Source organism: Falco punctatus, assembly GCF_963210335.1.
Source record: "Falco punctatus genome assembly, chromosome: 6".
Taxonomy (NCBI): Eukaryota; Metazoa; Chordata; class Aves; order Falconiformes; family Falconidae; genus Falco; species Falco punctatus.
In genome coordinates, this window is record NC_137585.1 from 3,461,045 (window position 1) to 3,485,375 (window position 24,331).

The 24,331-nt window shown below is 46.5% G+C and overlaps 2 protein-coding genes across 4 annotated transcripts in view; one reads left to right on the plus strand and one right to left on the minus strand.

The window, feature by feature from the left end:
* Window positions 1-1,738: 1,738 nt before the first annotated feature.
* On the minus strand, window positions 1,739-23,601 carry PLA1A (phospholipase A1 member A). Of its 3 annotated transcripts, none has more exons than XM_080391203.1 (12): window positions 23,468-23,601; window positions 18,483-18,601; window positions 16,443-16,644; window positions 15,026-15,203; window positions 13,424-13,532; window positions 10,774-10,875; window positions 9,814-9,903; window positions 8,743-8,910; window positions 7,597-7,686; window positions 7,032-7,140; window positions 3,380-3,544; window positions 1,739-2,085 (listed from the first exon to the last, which is right to left on the minus strand). In XM_080391203.1, exons 2-12 carry the CDS (start codon window positions 18,499-18,501, stop codon window positions 2,001-2,003), a joined length of 1,317 nt encoding a protein of 438 aa, XP_080247329.1. In that variant the 5' UTR covers window positions 18,502-18,601; window positions 23,468-23,601; the 3' UTR covers window positions 1,739-2,000. The 3 variants fall into 3 exon arrangements, with proteins under 3 accessions (XP_080247329.1, XP_080247328.1, XP_080247330.1); XM_080391202.1 differs by having other exon boundaries at window positions 18,438-18,601; XM_080391204.1 differs by lacking the exons at window positions 1,739-2,085; window positions 3,380-3,544 and adding an exon at window positions 3,552-5,361 and having other exon boundaries at window positions 18,438-18,601.
* CD58 (CD58 molecule) overlaps window positions 23,543-24,331 on the plus strand; it is a 30,618-nt gene continuing 29,829 nt past the window's right edge. Inside the window, exon 1 of the mRNA XM_080391593.1 lies at window positions 23,543-23,675. Within this exon, the coding sequence (XP_080247719.1) occupies window positions 23,624-23,675 (52 nt within the window). The 5' untranslated portion in view covers window positions 23,543-23,623. The remainder of the gene's footprint in view (window positions 23,676-24,331) is intronic.

Sequence of the window (24,331 nt, forward strand, 5' to 3'; positions counted from 1 at the left end):
GTTGGTGGAGAAATCCTCTGTCCCACAGTGCCTGGTGCAACCAGCCTGGGCGGTGAGGTTATGAGCCTCTGCAGGGCAGATATCCAGGGAAGGAGTGAGGAGCATCACTCTCTCCATCAGCAGGCACAGGGCAGTGCGTTTTTCAGTGCCTCTTGGCTCAGACGCACAGGGGCCCGGCCATTCTGCGTGTGGGGCTGGTGGAGGCAGCCCTACCTGCCTCGGGCTGCTCACGCAGGGGCTGCCCCGGAGACTGGTTGGGCATGGCATGCAAGTCTCAGCTGGGTGAGATCTGTGCCCTTGGGATCTGGCACTCTTGCTGAGGTCTGGAGAGGCCTCTGAGGTGGTGGGTATGTGGGTTCCATGGTGTACACAGGTCCTTGCACTGTTTAACTTTGCAGTCACCCCAGGGCAGAAGAATGGGGCTGCCCCATGCCTGGGGATCATTCTGCTAATGGTTCTTACCATGCTCTGTTGCTACATTCTTGCTTCAGCCTGACCCCATTGCCCTTCACAGCTGGGAAATGTGTCCGGCAAATCACGGGAGCTGCTGGGGTCTCTTCTGCGAAGGAACCGAAACGCACAGTGAAACTCCATCCATCTGTCACAGTGCTTTATACCTCTGCCCGAAGGAAGTGGATGGGGCTGGGCTGTATTACATGCTGCCCCTCACAGGTGCCTGCTGAAGTTATATTCCAGTCCTCAACAAGAAGCTCCCTGGAAACTCTTATGGCACCAGCTGATCTGGATCTCTGTCAGGCTGTCAGAGCTCAGCTCTAACCCCCTCCTGAGTGTATGCTGGAGACGGTGTTTGTTAGCTGGCCTTCCAAACAGCCACATGGCAGGGCCCAGAAGCTTGGATGTAAGGTGACAGCAGGAGCTAACTCTGCAGTGACAATGTCTAGTGAAGCAGTAGTGACAGCTCATGCCAAATAGTTGAGGCTTCTTATAGCAGAAATGCCTTTAGGATGCCTCTCTCCTCTGACCGTGGTATTCCTTGTGAAATTTTCTATCACTTGTGAAGTCAGTCTGGGGAACCAGAGAAAATAGTCTATAGAAGATGTGACCTGTGGGCAAAAGTGATGAAGACCTGTCTCCTCTTTGATTTGCATATGCATCAGGGTGGTAGAAAAGACATGGCTTGGTGAGGGCTGTTTCTATGTACGTGCATCTCTTACTGTAATCTTTCACCAGTTCTTTCCAGACCTTGGCTGCTTTTCCAGGTTTGAAAGACTGTGCTGAGCTCCTGGGACTAATTTGTGTTAGGTGACCTGGTGGCTGCGATGCCTTCTGTTCTGGGAAGTTGGTCAAAGCAGTGCAAAACTGGATGCAACAGCGCTGCCATGTTCCCAGTGTCTGTGTCACTTCATGTGAGCTTTAAAGAGAACAAGCCAACAACCAGGAGAGCTGCTCCAGGCCTGTCAGGGAAGGAGATCTTTTCTGATTACTCAGCAGGAGCACTAACATGAAATCAATAGGGTCTCACTCTGAAAGTGTCTTGTATGTGAGACTAGTGAGTTTCCCATTGGAGCACTGGCTAAGAATGACTCCTTCCTATGCCAAACCTGAACCACACCATTGCCCCTTGCTGAGGAAAAATAATACTTCTCACCTTTAATATGAAGATCTCAGGACACTTTAATATAAAATACAAATAAATCATCCCAGTAGTCCCGTCACAGAAAGAGTGATATTATCTCCTCCTCCTTTCATACAGATCCAAACCTTGAAATTAAATGACTTGCCTGTCTCAGAGCTGGATACAGAACCCATGAGATAAAAGTCCCAATCCAGTCTTTTAACTGAGAGGTCTTGCTGTAACCAGCCAGCCTTGTACCCACTGATCTCCCACACACTTAATTTTCCTTGATGTCCCGTCCTTCATGCAGGAAGTAAGCAACCCGTCCAGTTTTATGGTGGAAGTATCATCCGTGAGCAGAGAGCAGCAACAGGTTTAGGGCTCCTTTCCCGTTTGGGTATGCCTGCATGCTCCGAAGGCAGTGCTAGGCACATGTAGCAGGCAGCTCATAGGAGACGTTTGTGTTGCCTGGGAGGGTGATGTTCCAGGGCAGGCATGACATTGTCCTGCTGTGGGAAGAGCACAGGGAAGTCAGGCTGGGCATTAGCAGGTGGAGGTTGTTATCCTAACACAGAGGCCAGCAAGCCGGTGATGGACCTTGTGCTACTCTGCAACGGTGCGATGAACAGGGTGCTGTGCCCTGGCTGAATGGTTGGAGGGGTGTGCATGGGGCTGTCCTTCACCTCTCCACTGCCCCCTCCCAGCAATACTACTGTTGCTCTGAGCATAGTTGTGAACCTGTACAGCTCTACAGCTTTGTACCTCCGTTGCAGCCAGGTTCAGTGCTTCCAGGGGTGCAGGTCAGTATGCCTTTAAGGCAATGTGCCATGCTATCCCGGTCACAAGTGATAAAAAACCATGTGTCTGCTCATCCATCCCAACTTTGGAGTGCTTTGCAGAGTGTTCCACTAGTGAGGAATGGTCCTTAGGAGTGCCTGGTATTTACATAGGAATGCCTCTTTTTTTCCCTGTCTGGGTCTCCAGGGTATGTTTTTACTGCCTTGTGCTTGAGTCTCCTTAACGCACATCAGAGCAGAATTTGAATGTGAGCTGTTTGCCTTCTGCTTCTGGTTTTCCCTGGTTTGGAGTACCCACGAGCTTGCTTCAGCCTGGGGCCAGCATAAGAGTCAACTCAGAAGCAAGCAGGCCCGGCTGTTTTACCCTTCCTGCAAGAACTCTGGATCTGCAAAACTCCTGGCAAGAATATTGTATTATGGAGAAGACCTCTATCTCTCTCAGGATGAGGACATGGCTGCTTCTACTCTGGGTAAGGCAATTATGGCTGAAGGCATATACTCTAAAGCCTGGCTTAGAAAATGCCAAAATGATTGTCTTTAGCCTTGGTGCTTTATAAACCTTTGCAGTATAAGAAGCAGAAATATATTTCTGGTCTTCTGCTGTCTCATCCTGAAAAATGTTTGTCTGTGTTTCAGATGGGGGCCCAGTGTAGACAGGGGGAAGATGGAGAGAGCAAGCAAGGACAAAAGGAGTAAATTCTAGTTAGTTCAAGCTTTTGCCATGGTCTGCAACTTCAGCATCTTTTAAGGTGATGTGAGTCACATCCATTTTCCTTTCACAGTACAACGCTTTTATCCTGGGGAAAGAATTGTAGAACACTCTTAGAAAACTACCTTGGTAGTTTTTCTTTCTCACAGGTAGAAAATTATTTAAATAGGAATGCAGAGGTGATGGGAGAGACCTTTTTACTTGTTTATCTATAACAGGAGAGAGAACGCATTGTTTCAAACCGCAGGCTGCATCCAGAGGCTCACTGGATCCCTGTAAGCTATTCCTGTGACTTACTTGCTATCGAGAGGCAGCTGGGCTGCACAGAACTTGCCCACGATGGATGACTCATCCTTCCTCCAAAATTTATTCTTGGGGAGATACTTCAGTGTCACGCTGTTTATCTGGCAGAGGGGAACTCTGTGGGCCAGCAGCTGTTTGCCCATCACCTGGAGCTTAGGTCTGCAAGGCAGGGTGAGAGATGTGAGGGAGAACACTCAATCAACCTGCATATGCAGATGTGTTGGAATACTGGAAGAACCCAGCGTATATTATCATGAAGCCCCCCACAATAAAATGGAGTGAGAAGACTCATCTGTCAAAACAATTCACTGCACGAGTCTTACTGGCTGTCTCTCCACGTTTTATCTCTGTGGTCAGGAACATTTCTGTATAAATGTCCTTTCTTCCATCACACGATTACAACACCTCTTCCTGCTGTTGCATGTAGATTGAAACACTGCCCAGATTGCTACAGAGGTGAGTGGTGAAAAAGGCCAACATCTGTGAAATCATGAATGGCATGGATAGTATCGGTTCTTCACTGTATCTGAACTAGGGCTCATCAGAGAAAGCCAAGAGGTGGCAAGCTCAAAAAGATCACACACTGCATAGAGTACCATTCCTTCTAAGCTGTTAAAATACCTGCTGTGGGACGTTGTGGATGCTAGAAAGTTTACATGACTGTACAAGTCATGGGAGGGTGACTGCACAAGTTCATGGAAGACAAAAGCTAATGAGGACAAAGATCTCACCTTTGGCTCTGAAAGTCCCTGAGATGTAATTAGTCAGACACTGGAAAGCTATTTGGGGAAGTATTGCTACATGTTTACGCTGATTTTGTTTTAAATACTCTTCTCTGAGTACTTGCTTTTGACCATGTTGAAGGTGGGATGCTCGGATAGAGGGACGTTTGTCTGTCCCTCTGCTCTTACCCAGGTAACACGAACTGAGAAATACCAGAGGTTTGCTAAACAGCCAATGATCAGAGCCCAGCTGGTCGTGTGCCGCAGAGGAGTGCTGCCCAGCCATGCAATGTAGGTGGGCCACCTCCCTTCTGTGGACTCCCTCCAATGGGCCTTCTTATGCTTGATCTGCTTGGCACCTCTAAGAGCCCGGTGTTCATCAGTTTCTTTGTGCTCATGGAGAATATGTGTGTAGCTGAATTAGCACAATCCCAGAAGCACCTGAGCAACTGCCTGATGAGAAACGTGATGGTAGGGAAAGGGGAGAGGTGACAAAATGGTCAGGAAGAGTTTACAATTCTGCTAACCAAAGCAGCTCTTAGGAGTGGGCTGACAGCTGCATTTAGTGTCCTCCTAGGCCACAGTGGCCAACCCAAACCAGTGTATCCAGTCCCTCCCATCCTTTAGGCTGCAGCAGTAGATACTGGAGGTTTTGTATGTCTGACTGCATCTGGCTTGAAATTATCTGCCAAAAATAGGAATCATCATGAAATTGTGCTTTTAAAGGTGAATAATGGGTAGCAAATGGAAAACAAAAAGAGGAGAGGCCATCTCTACTGCATATTGTCCATGGGCAGGATCCAGCCCTGCCCTAGGACAGAGGAACACAATAAGGTTAAGCAAATTGGAGAAGGTCACTGGTGGGACTGACATTTAGTTCAACCCCACACAACCTTGGGATGGATGTAGGACTCTTGGTTGGCTTCAGAAGTATGTTTTCTTGGATATAGGGGATGATGTTGTGTGATGTGTAAGCAATGGCAATGCAGTGGTGAAGCATGCTGTGTAACAAGCTCCTAACTCTGTCAGCCCCATGGCAGCTATGGGGCTTGGGGACATGTCTCTTGGTGCAGTTGTGTGGAGTAACGGCAGCCTGAGGAGTGAGATTGGAATTGATGTTTGAGAGAGGAGAAGGGCAACGTGAGGTAAGACACAACCATGCAAGTCACCTGCTAAAGGTATGAAACTGACTGAACACTCCCAAGTACCTGTGCACTTCTGGGGAGCTGCAGGATGCCACGCATGTCGGATTACCTGAAATAAGTCAGTGAATGATCGGTGTCTGAACTGCAATGTGAGAATCTGTGTTTAGATACTCATTTGCCACTGAGCTTGACTGCACTGGAGGGCTGAGCTTTGCCTAGAGTGGGGAAGTTTCTTTGCTCTTTGCTGCACTGTGGATTCAAAGGGGTATCTTCAATTTTATACTTTCAAATCTGTAGGTTCACTGCTGTGAGCAAATTTTTCAGTTTTGCCTTGTGCTTCTTAGAACGGCACTTAAATGAAACACAGTTGCTGTTCTCCTAGGGTAAGGGTATCTCTGGATAGGTTACCCTGCTATAAAACTCTACTGTCTCAATAAAACTTGAGGGTGCAGCAAAGCCTTGGGATTGCCTGCCCGTCTCACTTCCCCTGGCAGCCTGTCTCCCCAGCGCTCACATGCCTTCTGTGGGATGCCTGTCGAACCCTGTGTCCGGCAACTGCAAAAGGAAGTGCTGCATGGGTCCTGACTTGACCTGACTGTTCCTATTTCCTCCCTCCCGCATCTTTGGAAAAGGCAGATTTGGCTTCCAAGCCAGGGGGGGGTTGAACACGCTGAGCTCCACCAGGCTGGAGTACAAACTCCAAATTTCCGTCCCTGGCTGGAAATCTGTGACCAAGTAGCTATGTCATGCTGGAAAGCACCCTGGAGCGTGGCTTCCCCTTCCCTGGTTCTCATTCCCCACCTGCCGGTGCCCAGGACTGGAGCAGCAAACACAATTAGCTTCAGATGACAATGTTCTGGCTTAGCAGACAGGACTGTGTGGGAGCCAGCAGTGGAACCCCTCTGATCCTAGGAGGGCTGGCTGGGGCTCTTTAGCAGACTCTTTTCCTGCTTCCTGAGGCAGCCAGCTGCATGTCTATACTGCGGTTCCCAGCCCACAGCCGCGGACAAGAAGGTGCAGGAAGAAGTGCGGAAGTGATCTGGGGAACTTTTCTGTGGTGGGGAGATCCCCCTGCAGCAAGGGCTGCGGAGCAGGAGCCCGAGTCTGGTCCTTTAATTCAGATACGGTCTGGAGGAGGCTGGTGCTTTCAAGAGAGATCTGTCTGTGTACACACGTAGTCTTGGGGCCCTGCCTCCTGGACCTTTCCCTGCAATGGGAGCCTGAGAGCTTTGCTGCATTACTGGAGAGGCAACAAGCTACTGAACACATTTCTGACATGCAGAGCTGCACTTGTCTCCTCCTTGCAACTGCTGTCCTATGGGGCATCAAAGGAAAAGTCTCCCAAGGAATAGCCACCAAGTCTATTAGTCTGGAACCTCTAGTGGGTGGGATCTTGCTGTAGCCATCTCTGTCTGGCAGAGCAGGGATATTAACCATCTGGCACTGACTGCAATTTAAACTGGTGCCAGGCAAGGGTATGACACAGAAAAGGAACCAGCACAGCAACACAAAAGTATGCAAATTTGGTGATCCCTACTGCTTTGAGCACTCAGGGAAGAGGTGGATCTAGCCAGGGTTATTGAGACATAGTAGCACATGCCTGATTCTTGAGAGCATTTCAGGTAAATATGGAGGGACTCCATAAGAAAGATTGTGGTTCATTTCGCAGTGACTGCACTCAGGAAGATAAGCTATTGTTGTGCCTTTCTGGGAGTGGAATAAACACCCTTACACATGGAGCTGGGAATATACAGGCCAGAAGCATGCACTGTTACTCACATGGTGATTTTTGCCGAGTCGTTGGTACTGTTGCTGCAGAAAGTGATCTCAATGCTGGTGACTACATTTCTTTTCGTCTGCAACTGGAACTCAACCAGGCTGTGATGGACTGAACAAGAGGCAGGTATGTAGGAGTGAGGGCAGGTACTATTGGTTAGACTTACCCCTGCCAAAAGAAGGGCTCTAACACTCATTCCCTGGCCCCACCAGCAGAAAGAAGATTAAACAAACATAAAAGAAACTAGTCTCTGTGTACGAGAGGCACAGCGGGCAGCTCTGAATAGTACAGTGTAAACAGACAGGCATTTTCACTACCCTTTACTTCGTTCCTGATGCCACATGGCTGTACTGATCTGGGGCTGTGCCCACACTAATAAATCTGTTGGAGAGGGCTTTATGGGGCTGATGTGCAGGGGTGTTGCTCTTCAGCTGTGTGTCTCAGACCACCTGAGCCACAGCAGCTGATTCTGATGGGGCTGGTGGGTTGTAACTGCCTGGCCTCCCCAGAGGCACTGCCTCATTTGGTCAAGACCCTTCTGACTTCTTTTTTCATTGTACTACTTACCACAGAATGGGGCTGAGGTACTGGTCATTAAATAAACTTTCACTTCCTTTGGCAGCTTTCTCATCTCGACACCTGCCTGTTCCAGCAGGCCTGCAAGAGGAAGTAAAGCCAGTGCAGGGAAAGCCATCAATGACTCAGAACAGAAACATAATCAGTCCTAACTCATCTTCTCTCACCCTGCCCAATTTTGCTGTCTTAGGGACAGACCCTTTTCTATACTAGTGCAAATCAGAGCAAGTACAAGTTTGTGGTGTCTGTTTAACAGATTAACAGTCTTTCAGAAAACCTCTCCTGGCTACCCCAGGTAATCATCATTAGAGCAACTCTTGGTGGCTTTGCTTCATTCCTCTGCTAACAGTTATCAGTTGCACCTGTGCAAAATGAGCAAGACTAAAGACTGCCAAGCCAGGAAACTTAATGCAGATGTAAATGACAGTGCAAACACAAGGTGCTGAGAAATTGAATCTCTTGGTCAAGTGAGAAGACCACCATAACTTGAGGTCTGTGCCACTGACTAGCTGACAATGTGGCTTGGTGAGATGGGGAAGGGGTGGCTGATCTGAGAGCACCTATGCCAAAAGAGGCCTCTCCTTGTATCCTTCTGTACCAGACTGCAAATAGCACCAGAGGATGCTTCCACTCCTCATGCCACAACCCAGCTTCAGAAGCCTAAAAGAGGCAGCTATTAACCTATCCCAGTCCAGGGAGCTCATCTTTAGGGTGGCCATGGCAGGAATTTAAGAGAAGGAGGTGACATAGCAACAGTGACTGTAGAAGAATGGGCTTAGGCTAAAATTTACAGCTGCTTCTCTAAACCAGACACTTCTTGAGCTAATTGCTCACTTGTCAGGCAGATGATTCTGGAAACTCTCTTTTAACTCATTTGTGGGCCCTATGAAATGTTTAATTATTTAAAAGATTAAAGATTAGAAATGTTCAAGATTTTGGTGTTCTACCTCAGGCAATATATGAGCTTTTAGACCTTCTTGTTGGAAGCCTGAAAACAAAACAGCTTCTCACTATCCCCAAAGAGAACCAAAGCAAATCCTGCTCTGAAAAATCTGAACTGCATACTGTGCTCTGCACTGACACCCATCAAGAATGTATTGTCATTTGCTCCAGGAAGGTCTCATGCTGGTACTGTACCTATTCTGGGACAGGAGAACAGGAAAGGGTCAACACAGTCCACACAATGACCGTTTAAAAAATCTTGATGACTTGCACAGGGAAATGCCAGGATGGGACAGGAATGTTTCAAGGCACTGACATAGAGATGCACTGCCCTCATGTGATCACAGATCAGATACTTATAACCTGCAAGAAAAAAAATGCACCCAGAGAAAAGCAGCTATGAGTTTCTCTGTTGGCTTCAGTCTTTTTGCATGTCCCAAGGAACTGAGAATCAAGAAACCCGCTTGCTGATTCTGCAGTGAACCCCTTCCCATCAATAACATTTTGCAGAGCATCTCTGTGACTATAAACCCAGATCCTACTGCAAGGGAAGCTTTGCAGGAAGTTAGAAGTGCATCTCCCAGACTAACAGAGTCTGTCAGAAGAGGGGGACCACAGGGCTACCACATCTCCATCAGTGTACCACTGATGAGGCCCCAAGTTCTCTGCATGGGGATACAGTATCTTTGAGTCCCACCTGCACCAGCAATGGGAAGTGAGATGCCATAGGTTTCCCCTGTAACCTGACCCTCAATGCAGCTGGCTCATCCAGAACATATTTTAATATTTAGCTGCCCTATTTACTGTGTAAAGTCCTCTAGAAGGAAAGAACAGTAATCATACAAGCTGTATCTCTATGTATACCTAAGTATACTGTGTCTCTAAGACACAGCTTGCAGCATGAAAACAAGAAGTAGCTTTTGCTAGTAGCAATTAAGAGTCTTTCTAGCAAAATTTTTTTGTTGTTGTTGATACAAACTCTATTGATGCTAGGGTTCTGGCTCATACAGAAGTGTCATCAAAATCATGTTTCTTGACAGTAGTGCTGCCAAGACACTTGACTTGTATGAGATTTTAATTTCAGCTGCTTGTACTGCTGAGAGGAGATGTGGGCCATGAATCACTGCTGCCATATGTCTTTACAAATGCATATTGTCTTACTTTGATGACTGCCCTGACTGTAGCGGGAGCTGGTTGCCAAACAGCATTTTCACAGGCTGCTGAATGGCTGTGAAAGCCCCTTGCTTGGCCACAGAGTGTTCTCACCTGCAGAGATGAACCGGGGGCATCCTGGCTGATCTTTGCCTCCATTCACGAAATAATCAATGTGGCCTACAGGAATCCGGATCCCAAAATCTGAAAAGAGGTGAAATGCAACTTCATTCTTACACTTGGCTTTTCTATAGGCTTTACTCTACATGGTGTATGACAGACCCCTATAAACTGGTTGAACATTAGTAGTGCTGGACCTAGCTCCAGTGCTGGAGACAGCAAGGACCAATCTCCTGTTCCTGCACAGCTGCATTGTGCAGGTTTGCTTCACGAAGCAGAGAGCTCCAGGCCCTGGCATCAAAATGTCTGGGAACGGCAGCTTAATCACCAGCTCTGTGACTCAGGTTCTTGGTTCTGTGTAAAGGAGAACAGAACTGACCACAGCCTTAACTGGGGATGATGAGTCACGATTGAGTTATGTTGGCAGAGATTTTTGTGTTCTGCAGGCAAGAGGTTTGACTCTAAGGCACCACATTATTCTTAAGCGCGTTCTGCCTATGTAGACCCTAAATACTTTAGAAAAGTTACTCTGTTGTTGTACCAGCTGTTGGTTCAACACTTACTTTCCACTGGCACTCTCAGCAGTATCTTTCTTAACATCAGATGGGAAAAAGCAAAGTAAGACTAGACATGTAAATTCCTTCCAGGCAGTAAAAGCCATGCTAGGCTGCTTCTGCATAAACTCACTCTGCTGTAGCAAGGTTAAGGAAGAAATACTTGCTAGAAGGTTGCCCTCTGTCTAATGTCCACATGTCTGTTGCTTGAAGCACTCTGTGGTATGGTTATGTGCCAATTAATTCATCATTAAAGCTTATCTAATCAAGAAGCTTCTTCAGAGTGAACCTGAACTTATGGTAGTCTGGCAAAAAAGGGAAAAAGACCTACAGACACCTTAGCAATAATAATAGCAGAGGGAACAGAAGCACGGGCCGAAGAAGATAAAAGCCAGCTTACTGTCAGCATCAGTATGAATGGCTTCCACAAAGAGGGCATCTCCAGGATCCAGGCGTTCCTCAGGGCTGGCTCTGGTATACTTAGGGCCTGCGGGATCCAGCCCTGTAACAAAATCAAACACCTCAACAACAAGCGCCTTTCAGCTCCTCTCTTATTTCTGGGCCAGTTATTTTATTTAAAACTTGAAAAATGTTGCTAGGCAGAAGCGATAAATTATTCCCAGGTTGCACTGATTATACTACAGAATGGTTTCTGCCTACACTAACTTCCACTGCAGCTTCCTTACCTTGTCCTGCACTGTTCCTCTCCACTTTAGCAGTTTTGTACCTCAAGCTTCTAGCCTGTAAAGCCATGACTAACCTTCAAATAGCTCTGACAGAGTGGGTACAGAGTATCTTTTGGATTAGTGAAAGAGAATCAAACTTGTAGACCTTCCCTAGTGGTACTGTCACCTGTATTAGCACTAAAGTCTGAGAAATCCCACTGAAGATCATCAGTTAGGTGATGAATTCAGCATCCCAGGCATTACAAAGGTCTGATAGGATCAAACATCCTTGAAACAAAAAGGCTTCCGAGCTCTCTCCCAAAAATAAAATCAAGTCCGTCAGCAGGCATCTACATTTTTGCCTAAAACTTGCTCCTAGAGCAACTTCTGGGGAGTTGAAAGAATACAGAAAATTATCCTTGGCAACACCAAGGAACAGGTTGAAGATAATATTTTGTTGTTCTGGCTGAGGTTTATCCTGGTGACTTTTCATAGAAAAGTAATCTCACAAGATTTTTTTTATTCCTCAGGCAACAACAATAGTTTAAGAAGCAGCTCCAAATGCCACTTAGCCTCAGCTGGCCAGTTTCACTGCCTTGGACTCAGTCCCATTAATTCTCTATGGGGAAGATAATACAAACAATATAAAAATGGATGTTTGCATTTGTGAGGGGGGAAGCAAAGACGGAAAAAAATTATTTCCTATTCTTTCTATAAATAAAAGCTAATCATGAGAGAAGTCGTCAGAAGAATTTATTGCTTTAATTTTTCTTCCATGTTCTTTAGTCTTGACACACACAAAAAACTGAGAGGTTCCTCACCTACTTCTACAGACCAAATTTTATTTGAAGGTTTTAAGAGGTACTTAAAAGTGTTATTTGCTGTAGCTTAAAGTTCTTCCTGAGGAGGGAGAAACACCTAATATGAGCAGCAGTCAATTCTAGCACGGCTCAAAGGCAAGCATGTTTCTATATTCTCTATGCCTACCTCTTCCAAGCACAAGCTGCATAAACTCCATCGAGGTGTACATCCTCAGCAGCTAAGAAAACTATTCACTGCAGCTATACTGCATGTAACTGAATTCCTTCAGGATTTTTCATTTCCTCTGCAAATATTGAAACAAATTGTTCTTCAGCAATTTCAGCTATGTGCTGTTCATTCCAGTTCCTCTACCATCTGCTTTCCTGCACAGGGAGATATCTACAGGAACAGGCACTGGTTAAAGAAACTCACTTCATTTAAAAAAAAAAAAAAGAAAAAGAAAAAAAAAAAAAAAAAAGAGTCTGTGCTCTTATCTCCAAAACTCCCTCTGGTTTTGCTCCACAGCTCTTTTTAGGTGACTGAAAACACTTCAGCAAATGATGGCTCTGGGATCACTTTCCTCTATGCATGTATGCATGTATGTCAGGAAGCGAGAGATGAGATCAGACATATCTTGGGTATAAACCCACGTGTCTTCAGGCTCCTAAATCTGAACTGGAACCTGCAATGCACAGTGTGCCTATGAAATCATAGGACAATCAGGAGTGTAGAAAAAGGGTTGTCTTCTAGCAGAGTGAAAAATTTATAGAATAAATAAACCTACAGAGCTTTTGTTACATGTAGACAGCAAGGGGGAAGAGTCTCTGACTCTGAAGTTGATTACCATGGTTTCCTGGGAAAGTATCTGCTTCTGCTCATCGGAAAGGTGTTGCTGATCATAAAATCCTGGTGCAGAAGAATGGTTACTCCAAGTTCCTCCTAACATAAACTTTGATTCACAGCTTAAAAAGGGGCCTGGCATGAAATTCAGCTCCCGTGAAGGAATGCCTGTATTTCCTGCAGTGTAGGTAGCTGTGACATGTGAAGGCTGAACCAACGTTTCTCTGGACTGCCCTGCTGAGCGTGCAGTGAGACCTTCCTTAAGGCTGTGTCCCCTGTCAGTGAGGCCACTGCCCACCTTGCTGTCCCCTTGGCTCTCAGGTCACGTTTTCCTGCAGAGCAGCTCACTCTTGCTGGTCCCCCACAATGGACATGCATTGTAGGCTTTAATTTTAAGAACCACAGAGGTATACGTGCTATAAAGCAGAAGCAAAGCACATGGGTGCTGTGGGTTTTCGTTAGTTATTACAAAGTCCTGTCCTCTTTTAAGAAGACACCAATTTGAAGAGTGGAGCAGAGGTGGAAGGACCCTTTTGCAAATGCATGCATTCTTTTGGCGGTGTGGAGGGGACTGATGGCTGGAAAGGCATCATCAGGCTCTTCTGAAGCTAGGAAGATGCCCTTAAGCTTGGATCTGTTGAGCCCTCATGCAATTAAAAGCCACTATGGGTGGCTCCCCTTCCTTGCTCTTCTGTTCTCTCCCTTGAGGCGCAGGTGAGGACCCAAGACTCAGTTTTATGATACCTGTTATCCGTCCCAGCTGACCACCATGGAAGTGTCCCACCAGGCCCCCGACATGTGCACCAAGGCTTACCCCAATGATATGGATGGATGTCCCTGAGACTCCCAGGGCCTGCAGATTGATGAGAATACAAATTAATGTTTCTGTAGCAGAAAGGTAAGATACCCTCTGTCCCAGCCCACACAGCAGCTCTGCAGCTCTTCTAACACAGGATTGCTTTTGAGGTGTATGGTGGAAAACCAAATAGATGTAGGAATGATGTGTGTTGCCCTTTCTGTTCTTCAGAATTCTTCTTCAGGTCCACAGATGCAAAGTCAATCCTAACCAGGTCAATCAGATGCTCCTGTTCATAACTACATAACCTGTAGCTTCTCTTTTCACAGCTTGCTTCACATTGAATTTCCTTCTCTCAGCTAAGTGACCCACACACATGATGTGAATAATGTTTTTCTCAGTAAAGCAGAGGAAAGGATTTTTCACTTTTATACCACCATTATACCATTATCCTGATTAGTATTTTAAGATTATATTTTCAGAGATTAAGATTTCTCCATGGGCTGAACTACTAGGTAAAGCACAGCCATTTAGACCTGATGTGAGATGACCCCATCCCTACAGGGATTCAGCTGCCTGCATGCTGGTCTGCGTGATGCAGTACCATACAATGGGAGCGCATATGGTGCACAAGAGTGTGGAGGCAAGATGAAAAATCCTGACTTTGAAATGTATGAGGCCATATCCTGGAGCAATACTGAGGCTTATGAGAAAAGAATATAGTCATCTGTGGTTGCAGGAGAAGTTGGACAGAAAAAGTCCTTAAGTAGCTGGACTAGAGCACAGCACAGACGCAGAATGAGTGGTGGGGACATGGTCCAGCCCAGTTATTTGTCCACTGTGTAACCTAATCAGTAATGAGGGGTGACAGTCCTCTCCCCCTCCACCCCATCCTTCTCATGACAGCGGCTCCAAGGGTTGCTGTATTTCTGGATAGAAATGTGTGACAGTGCACAATGTGATGCATACCCAGGAACTCCTTCCTATGCTGTGCAGCCTAGGTCTGGAGTGCAAAAGTTACACGCAAAGTTTACTCACAGTTGGTTAACACAAAGAGGTGTCACCCTCATTGCCTAAGTGTTGTTTAGCTGTGCTGTGCACAAAGGAACTGGCACATGTCTAGGGATTTCCAGCTACTGGAAGTGTAACTGAAGCCCAAAGCAAGTATAAAACAGCCTCAAATCCCACACCCTCCAGCTTCCTGGACAAAATTTCCAGGCAGAAGAAGACTGTCCAGTGAAGCATGGATTTGAGAAAACCTAAGGCATCTTTTAGGTTTATTCTGGGCTGGAGAGGCATCTGACAACTGGCACATTTTTCCAAAAAATATCAAAACTCAAGAGAAAGAAGAAAAACAGTGGCATGCCCAAGCCTGGACTGAGAGAGGAAAAAAAGAAAACTCTCTACTGCTACACAGTGCTCACTCTGGAATAATGAGCCTGCTTGTCCAGCTCCTGGAGATAGCAGGTTGGGAGCAGTTCTCTGGATTGCTTGCATGAATGATGTTCTCTGGCCATGCTCGCCCGCACTGTAAGTCCACAGTAGCTTACCAGGAGCTTGCTGATGAACTGTGAGATGGAGAGGGCCAGCTGTGTGACATTTTCCACTGCAGAGGGATAGGCTCCTGTAGAACCATAAACCCAGTCTACTGCGATCACATTAACCTGGCTTGTGTGCAGTATGGCATGGACAAGCCCTTCAATCCAGGAAGGTTTGGTACCCAAAGCCCTGTGGAGTCATCAGAAACAAGTATGTTAGGTGTTTTCCAAAACAGGGCATGTGTCAATATGTTGTCCACTGGTGCTGGAGTTTCACTTGTTTCAGAGGAGGCTTCCAGACAGTTGCTGAAAGTTTTTTTCTGGTGCCAGACATCCACACTTGGCATTTCTTTTCAGTGGTGTAATAAAACCTTTCAGAATGGGCTGATTCAGTAATGAATGAGATAACATTTGCAGGGCTCAGGCTGAAAACTCAGTCTTGCTGTGGTGCTCCAGTTAGCCCCCCCAGAGCCCACCTGGAGTAAGTGAGCTGACTGGCAACATCTGGATCCTGTTTTGCCACCAACTGGCAGGAAGTCCTTGGCCAAATCACTTAGACTTTCACTGCTGCATTTCCTAACCTATCGACAATTAAAAAAAGAAATATCTATATCCAAGAATTCAAGGAAAACTGAGGAGGCTATTTTCTACCCACTTCCCCTAATACCACCTGGTTAGGGGGTGCTATGTTACATGAGGGCAACAGCTCGTTTTCTGAAAAGACCCTGCAACATCTTCTGTGGTTTCACCCTGGTCTTCTATGCACTTTCTCTTTAGGCCTTTGCACACCAAAAAAAAAAAAAAAAATGTTATATGGTCAACACCTAGCTGAAAAATGTCGCAGTAAAATAAACTTGCGGAATGGTGACAGCTTAAAAAAAACCAGCTCAAATCTCCACAGTTTCAAGAACGGAAGTGTAATGTGTCTGGCTGGGCTCCTACATGGCTGACTAATCCAGGCTGTCAATAAATCAGGGCATGATCTCCAAGAAGACAATTTGAAGGGACAGGAATCTTGAAGAAAAACTTCTTAAATAAAAAAAAAAAAAATCAAAAGAAGGAAAGGAAAAGAAAGAGGCAAAGGAGAAGAGAGGAAAAGAATGAGTGAGAGAAAGAGATCCTAATTTCCTGACTTTTTTTAGGCTTTCAAAAAAATGTGAAATATGCACAAAATAGGCAGCTGGTCAGAATTTTCCATGCCTCTGTCCCTGGCCCACCAACAGTCTCCCAGACAATTCCCAGGTCGTCTGGAGCTGAGCACTGCTAACTCTGTTCTTAGCAGGTGTTCTGCATGCAGCCACTCTGCTGGGGAAACTAAGGTCGGAGGAGCATGAGGATTCTGTGCCAGCACCAGCCAATGCTTAGGAATGCCCCAGCAGCGGTTAATTTATGAGTCAAACCTTAGTCGCAGCACTCTTCTTACTCTCACCTGAAGCCATGGATTATGATCTTTGTTTCCAGGCTGCTGTTGAAGCTGCTTTTCTTGATGTCATCATCAGCTAAAATCAGCTCCCCACAGCTGGGGCTTGAGGAGGTGAACAGAAGAAATTGGACCTTAAGTTTACTACCCCGTAGGATATTTGCTGTCTGGAAGTCAGCACAGTGATGCCCTGAGAGTCTGCCTGTATTTCCTGCAATGAGAGGGAGTGAATAGCCTGTTTAGTCTGTGTCTATGCAATGGGGAAAAAAAAAAAATCTCATTCTAATTCAGTAGGAAAATGGAAGTAGCAATCTCACTTCTATTGATAAAAATTAAAAGGATAGAACATAAATTAAAATCAAACTATTCTGGAAACTTTATTTGACAAAGTTGTTTCTGTCCTTTGATGGAATTCCAGCACTGGCTGGGGAAGGTAATTGTGGATATCATGGTATCTTTGACTTCTGAGAGGTTTTTTTCCAAGATGCAAATGACATTGTTAGGTTTTTTTCCCCAAATCAGCCACACACACCAGCTACTAAGTACATTTATTAACTTGTTATCAGATCTTTAACAAAAATGATTGCCAACAGGTAGGTAGTCACCACTGAATGGGCATATTTCTATCCAAATTCTGGTAGGTTTAGTAGAAGGTACAGGTCATCAGAAACTGATGACAATTTGTCAGAATTGACAATTGATTCAAAAATCCATAAATAAATATGAGAATGCTGATGACAAAATGTGTCAATGATAATTCCCCGATTGATTCATTTACTGGATGAAAATGCTTTATGAGAAGAAGGAAGCTACTGCAAGGCACTTTGATCTAGACAGCAAAGAAGAAAAAAACCCAAAACCATCAAAAAACTTCAAACCTGTAGCTAACAAAAACTGAGCAAGTTTAGGCTAGAAAGCAAGCATGGAAGTTTAGTAGTATGTATGGCTAGCGGTATGTATAGCTAGGTTACCCACAGAAGAGCTGCATTGTCCATCTTCTGTCATTTCAGAGAACTGGCTGCTATTTTGGAGGGCTTGTTGAAGGTAAGATGTTGGATTTACTGAAGGACTAATGGGGTGAAATTTATTGACTTGCAATGAGCAGGAAACCAAGCTATTGATTAAATGATCATTTCTGACCTAAAAATTGTTACTTTATGAACTGGCATAGTTGAATCCTGCTGCAATGACAATGTCTGCACTTTCTCTTTTCTGGACTGGAGGAAGCAAAACAGCCTTTAATCTGCACATACAATAATATTAAAATGAAAAATTAAAAAAATCAACCAACCAGCTTCCTAACTGCTGGCTGTTTCCATAAAAGATACTTTATACTGGCTAGGCAGAACACAGCCTAGGGGTCAGCACAATGGAGCGAGATTCAACATTCAGATTCCCCCTTGTCAGATGTGACTATCTCTTACTGTTGTTTATTTTGGTCTTCCTGTATACTGAAGGTAAGAGAGAAAGAGATCTCTGAGATCAATTTGGAAAAAACGCAGCTCATGAGCCAGCTTAACTAGCAAGGGCAGGCTCAGTGCAAGCATGGCACATGTCAGAAATGATATAAGACAAGCGGGGTTGTGAGTAAATGTAAGGCAGGAGGTGCACTGCTGTGAAGCTGCAGGTGATGTGGGACTGTAGTGGCGATCACAAAAGCAGTTTTGTTGATAGTACAATTAAAGAAGGACATGAAAGAGTGGAGTTTGTTTATTTTCTCTCATCTGCTGCAAATCACACCTGCTAAGCTTTCAACGCAGGAGATGCCAGCACTAGAGGTGAAGCGGTACCTTTTCCACTTCAGGTTAGTGGAGTTAAATCATTTAGACTGACTGAATCAAAGCATGGGAGAAAAAAAGACCATTCTTGCACTACCCTTTAACCCAGCACCTAACCAGGTTACAGCAAGGTCCTCTTGACACACAGGTTGTTTAGGGAGAATTGAATACAGATACTTCTATATAAAACTTTCAATCCCTTGCCAAGCATTCATGTTTTTCTTACCTGCTTGTGCTGTGCTGAGCAGGAATAAGACAGCAAACAACTTACTTTCCAGATCCCCAACCATCTTCCTGTGAGTCCACTACAAGTAGGATTGTAGAGGGGAAAACAGCTGTGGTGAGTTGCTTGGTCAGCTTGACTCTGTTAATGGTCAACCAGTCCGTGTTCTGCTGGGAAAAAAGGGTAGGGGCAATTACCTCTGCTCTTATTTGACCATTAGCCAAAGTCTGTGTCAGAGGGCTTCACTGACTTTTTGGTTAAAAAACATGCTGATGTTCCCTTCCCCCTACCTCTCTTTCCTCAAGGCAAACTTCTCACTTCAGAAATCAGCTAGCAAAATCAGTCCCAGCAAGCAACAGAATTACAGTGCTTACCCTTGCCACCTAGACCTGTCCGCAAATTCTGACTAGGAATGCTGATTTGTCACAAGGCTTCACAGGTCAATGCCAGGAAGATTCATACCAGCCTCGCATCTGTGTATTTTCCTATTGCATTGCTGTCTTTCCTGGTTTTCTACTTCTGGTCAAGTTCCCATAACTGCCAAAAGAAGGCAAAGCAATGGATTGCTTCTGAAAAGCGAGGGGAAAGACAGACTAAAATGTAACTGGTGCCATATGGCCATAATACACTCAGGCTGTACATTTCTTAGGGCGGGGACACTCTACACGTCTCCTTTGGAGACTGTGTGTCAGATACTATGGGAAATAGAAGGATGATCTCAGTAATGCACCAGTATCATAAGCATGCAAATACATCAAACAGATCTTTGAATAAAAAACTTTACTGCTTAGGTGTAAACAGCTGGAGAAGCCTAAGCACGCTACCAAGCATGTAACCAGTAGTCCATCACACGACATTCATGAGATGACGGTACCATCCCCCTGGCTGTGCTAGGCTTTCAGGTAAGGGCACGCCTGTTCCCTAAGTCTCATTGGTGTGTGTTGGTCATTCTTGCAGAAGAACAAGGTGGCTTTACCCTTGACTGTGTCAAATGGCAAGAAGGGTAACGAGGAAAGGAGCGTTCCCCATCGAGGCATTATTCTACAGCTGCTTAAACAACAAACTGAAGAAATTGCTTCCATCGGTCAAACCACAGACCTTTGCAAAAGCATCCAACATTATTTTACTTTACAGTTACTGGCAACAGCAGTTATTTCTTTACCCCAGTTTTCTCTGGCCAAAGGCTTTGGGACTACTTTAGGCAGAAGATCTTTTTTATTTCTAATTCACTCCTGAAAGAAGTTTTGTCAGTTCTCACAGAGAAGTTAGGCAAGCATCATCTGCCTGGCCTGGAGCGCTACTAAAGCCCTGCCTCATCTGCATCCTCCCAGAGACATGGATTCAGGCACATTCTGATCCTGAAATACTTGGCTCCACAATCAAGCTGGCTTATTGTCAGAGAAGTAGGTTCTTAGTGTCTCTTCAAATACACAATTGAGATTGTCAACCCAACCAGTTTTCCAAGATTAAAAGCTGCAATACGAATAGCCAACTCCTGGCTTCCACCCCACTCTTCATCTTTCTAGCCCTAGCATTAGACTCATGTCAATTCATGGATTGTAAGATAAAAGCCCATAGACTGCAACAGGCCTGCTCCTTCACCACACCCACAAATTCCACTGCTCTGGATAAGCTTAGTCAAGAAACAAGGGAATAAACTTGTGAAATCATACCAACAGGCAGTGACATTTCCATACTACAAGCCTCCAGAGCAGCAGTGCAATTGTGAAAATGAAAAATTTCTCAGAGTAAAACAAATCAGAGCACCTAAAGAAAACCAGGAAACAGTTCTTTCCATTTTTTATTAAATTATGGTAATAAGCACTACATTTTGTATCAGAATGCAGCTGTTACTCTTTGCCAAGTTCTATGGAAATTTTGAAATGCCATGTAATATATGGCATGCACTGGTATTGCAGCCTTAGAGTAAAATGAACCTGTGGCCCAGATGTACAGATCTGATTGAATTTTTGCACTGCTATGTGTAATTGCAGAGTTGCTAAACAACAACTTGGTATGCAAAAAAAAAAAAAATACATCTTCATGAAACCGAAAATTTCTTGAGCGTTTTTTTTTTTCCCTGTAATCTCAGATTTAGTGATTTCAGGAAATTTTTTATTATATCAGCACACTGTGGTGGTCCCCCATGCAAAACAGCGGAAGCCAATCAGTTCCTCTGTGCTTCAGATCTCTTACCAGTAGAAGTATTTTGGTGTGAAGGGTTTTCTTCTTCTCGTTTGTGAACTTACTCAGTCACTGCATTTACGTTAGTTCAGCAGCTTAACGTTGGTGCCACTTATTTTACTTCCCAATGGGAGTGATTACAATGGCAATGGGAACACTGTTGCAAAGACTTCCAAACCACCAGAGGTTTCTTTTAACACTTTCTTACAGCACACAATCACAAAGCACAGTGTGATTCATTTGAGAATGAGTCAGGGATAATGAAGGCAAACAAGTTTGATTTTATGCACAAATTCTTTTCATTGAAATTGAAAAAATCATGCTGTTTGCACATTCAAGCAAATGCTGAAAGTGCTCAACTGCAGCTGAAAATGTGGTTTCCTCACCCACAAAGCAACAGCTGGCAGAGGCATATAAGCACTGCAAATTCCTGCTAGTCATATGGAAATCTGATCACAAGAAAAATCAATTAGACTGCAAAACACTTCATTGATACTGAAAAGAATGCAGTTGGGGTAGCAGTGCAGGACCTTTAGGGAAACCAAGTGTGAGTTAAGCAAATGACTATTTAAAACCACTCCCTGTTGTCTTTGCATTCGAGGGAGAGCATGAAATACATGCAGAGCTTAGCTCACTGTACATTACGGCCTGGATCCTACCCTACCACTGGAATACTTGGTATCACAACTCCTGTATTTTCTGTCCTTTGCACATGGAATAGAAACCATGGCTTTACATTAAGCACCTAGGCTTCTGTGTGTTGTTCCCAGGATCTACAGAGGAATTGGATGTAGTTCTTACCTCAACAAAAAGTGATTCAAACTCCTGACTTTCAGAAGAATATCCTTACTATGAGATAGTAAGAAGAAAATATTAAAGATTGGCTTGGCAACTGATGAAGGGAAAATATGGGCAAGTCTGTTTGGGTACTCTGTCAGGAAAGGATGAAAACCAGTCATTTTCTTGAGTCTTTCATGAGTACTTTATGGATCTTCTACTTAGTATGACTATGTAAGTATGCACAAGAAGGCAGAACGCATCCTTGCCACGTATCTCCCAAAGCACTGTAGTCTCCCCAAAACAGAGGAGCCTAGGTGAGAGCACCAGCCACCAGGCTCAGGTTGCTCTCTCACTTTCTCTGCCCCATGAAGCCCTAATCATTCTCTACAACATGGAGCAACTTTGTTGGAAGAACTTTGCCCTGCTTTGAGTGCATGTGGGCAACCTCCTGTGGTTCCTTCCACCCTAAAATAATCTAAGTGAAAGTGTCAGTCCCTGCTTCAGATTTATCACTGCTAACCTCAAAAGTCTCATAATCTACAGGAAAGTTGTGGCGTGCAAGGTGGGAGGTGGGATCCTCCCAGCAACAAGGTTCAATCCAAAGTCTCTGACATCTTGGGACAACTTTTTACCTGACAAGAGGACTAATCAGCAAAGAACAGCCACCTTTGCCACGAGGATACGGCAGGAAGATGGCCATGTTACATTTCTGGTGTAAACACTGCAAATTGGAGCCTTTACAGCAGGGGTCCTCAAATTTTTTAAACAGGGGGCCGGCTCGCGGATGAAGTGGCAGGCAGTCATCTGCGGCTGCTTGGTTGCCCCCCCAAACCCCGGCGGGGGGGGGGGGGGGGCAGGGGGTGTCTGTAAATACCAGGGGCCGGATTGAGGACCCTGGGGGGCTGTATCCGGCCCGCGGGCCGTAGTTTGAGGACCCCTGCTTTACAGGGTAGGGAGCTCCCTTTGGCACTTGACAGAGATTGGGAATGGAGGAGAAAAGGGAAGATGGACATAAAGGGTTGTTGTGGGTTTCTGTCACTGAGCAAAAGGAATTTATGGGATGGGCCTGACTCCATGTAGTGGTTCCATTTGGAAGCTAGTTACATGCCACGTCATTTCACCATAGCTATCAAGAACAAAGAGTGGAGCCTGAGGTTGCTCCAAGTGGTGGCGAGTAGCTTGACACAGCTGCTTGGAGTGAGTGTGTGGACTGAGCACACTGGGAGAGAGCCAGCTGCGGGATAAAGCTGCAGTGAGAGCATCCTCATCCAGCCCTAGTGCCATGCTGGTGTTCCCCTAGGAAGTTGAGCCTCTGGGACCCAAGCAAGCTTTGAGGCTGTAAGGCCTGCAGCTGGACCTGCTGGCAGCTGGATTCTTCTCCGCCACACTGAGTGGGACGCAGGCGCAGCAGGCTGAGGCATCTGCTCATGGATCGCTGCTATGGGAGGAAAGCTGGCTCACAGCTGCCACTAGCTGCCACTGCAGTATTTGGCAAAATAGCATTTTTTCAATAGCTGCTGAGCATTTCTCAAACTGTTGTAGTTTCCCTTTCTTCCTTAAAAAACCCTGTAGTGTCCAGACGCCAGTCATCTATGCAAAGTCACACCCACAGAGGCCAGCCCACCCTTGGGGGAAACAGTCTGGAGCCCACCCCCCATAGGGTGATATTGCCGGGTGCCCCCTGAAGAGTCCAGCGGGCATTTTGGGGACATCGGTGTCAGGACTACTAGGTTTAGATGACCACCATTTTCTGAGGCGGCGAGCTGCGTGTTACCTGCTGAAATTTGTTCTTCCCCCAACCTGTGGGGCTCCCACTCCAACGGGAAATTAAACCAATCCGTTTAATTTCAGCTTTTCAATTAGCAGAGCTGAAGCTTCCCTGCTGTCAGAGCATCAACGGGGCAGTTCCTGCCGCCGGCGCTTGCTGGGCTCACACCCGAGCAGCAGAAACCCATCGCAGCACCGCCTCGCACCCCGGCTCCTCTCTGAACCCCACCACGACACCCCGGAGGCGGCCTCGAAGGCTGAAATCCGAGGCCCGGGGTTTCCTGAGGAACCCCGTTACTCACCACCACCTCAGCAGGGCCGCCCACGGCCGGGCGCGGGGAGGGGACGGGAGGCGCAGGGCCGTGACGGTGCCGGCCGGCGGGAGGCAGAGCCAGCCCGCCCTTTTAGACGTCTACCGGAGCACACCCATCGGTAGAGCCGCTCCGGGGTGCGGAGCGATGAGGTCGTCGCTTTCGCTGGGGTGGCTTCTGTGCTTCGTGGCCTTCCTGGGTAAGTCGTGAAGGTGGGCGGCGGGAGATCCTCCGCTTTTCTCCCCTTCGCTGCCGCCCGGCTCCCCTCACGCGGCGCCGGGGCGGAGGGTGCGGCGCGCAGTAGGGCGGGCAGCAGGGCCGGCCCTACCCGTCCCTTCCCGGGGCGGCCGGGCCCCGCGGTGCCGCGCAGGGCCGTGACAGGGGCGGCGGCCCCGCAGCCGCGGTTCGGTTGGGGTGCGGCCTGGCGGAGCTGCCGCCGCCCGCCGTCGCCTTCCCGCCGCCTCCTTCCCGCCGCCCGCGGCGCCCTGCGCGGCGCTGAGGGGAGCCGTCCCGGGCCGGGGGACCGTCCTAACGGCGGGCGGCAGAACCCGGCGGCTCCCCTTCCGCCGCCTCCCCTTCCGCCGCCGGTAACAGCGGAATTCCACAGCATCAGCGATCGGTGTGTTTAGGGTCCACCCGCCCCGTTCGTGTCGCGGGTAACGCTCGTGTCCCGTTTGTCTCAGACTTGGGCAAACGGAAGGTAACGGTGGGAAAAGTGGGATTTTTCTGGTACCCGCATACGCTGAGGTAATTTTCTGTTCAAGTGAAGCGGCTCCCAGGTACCCCCGGTTTGCCCCCGTTCCTGAGAAGCTTAGGAAGCCGGCTTTTATTGTAAAAATATACTTGTCATCCCTG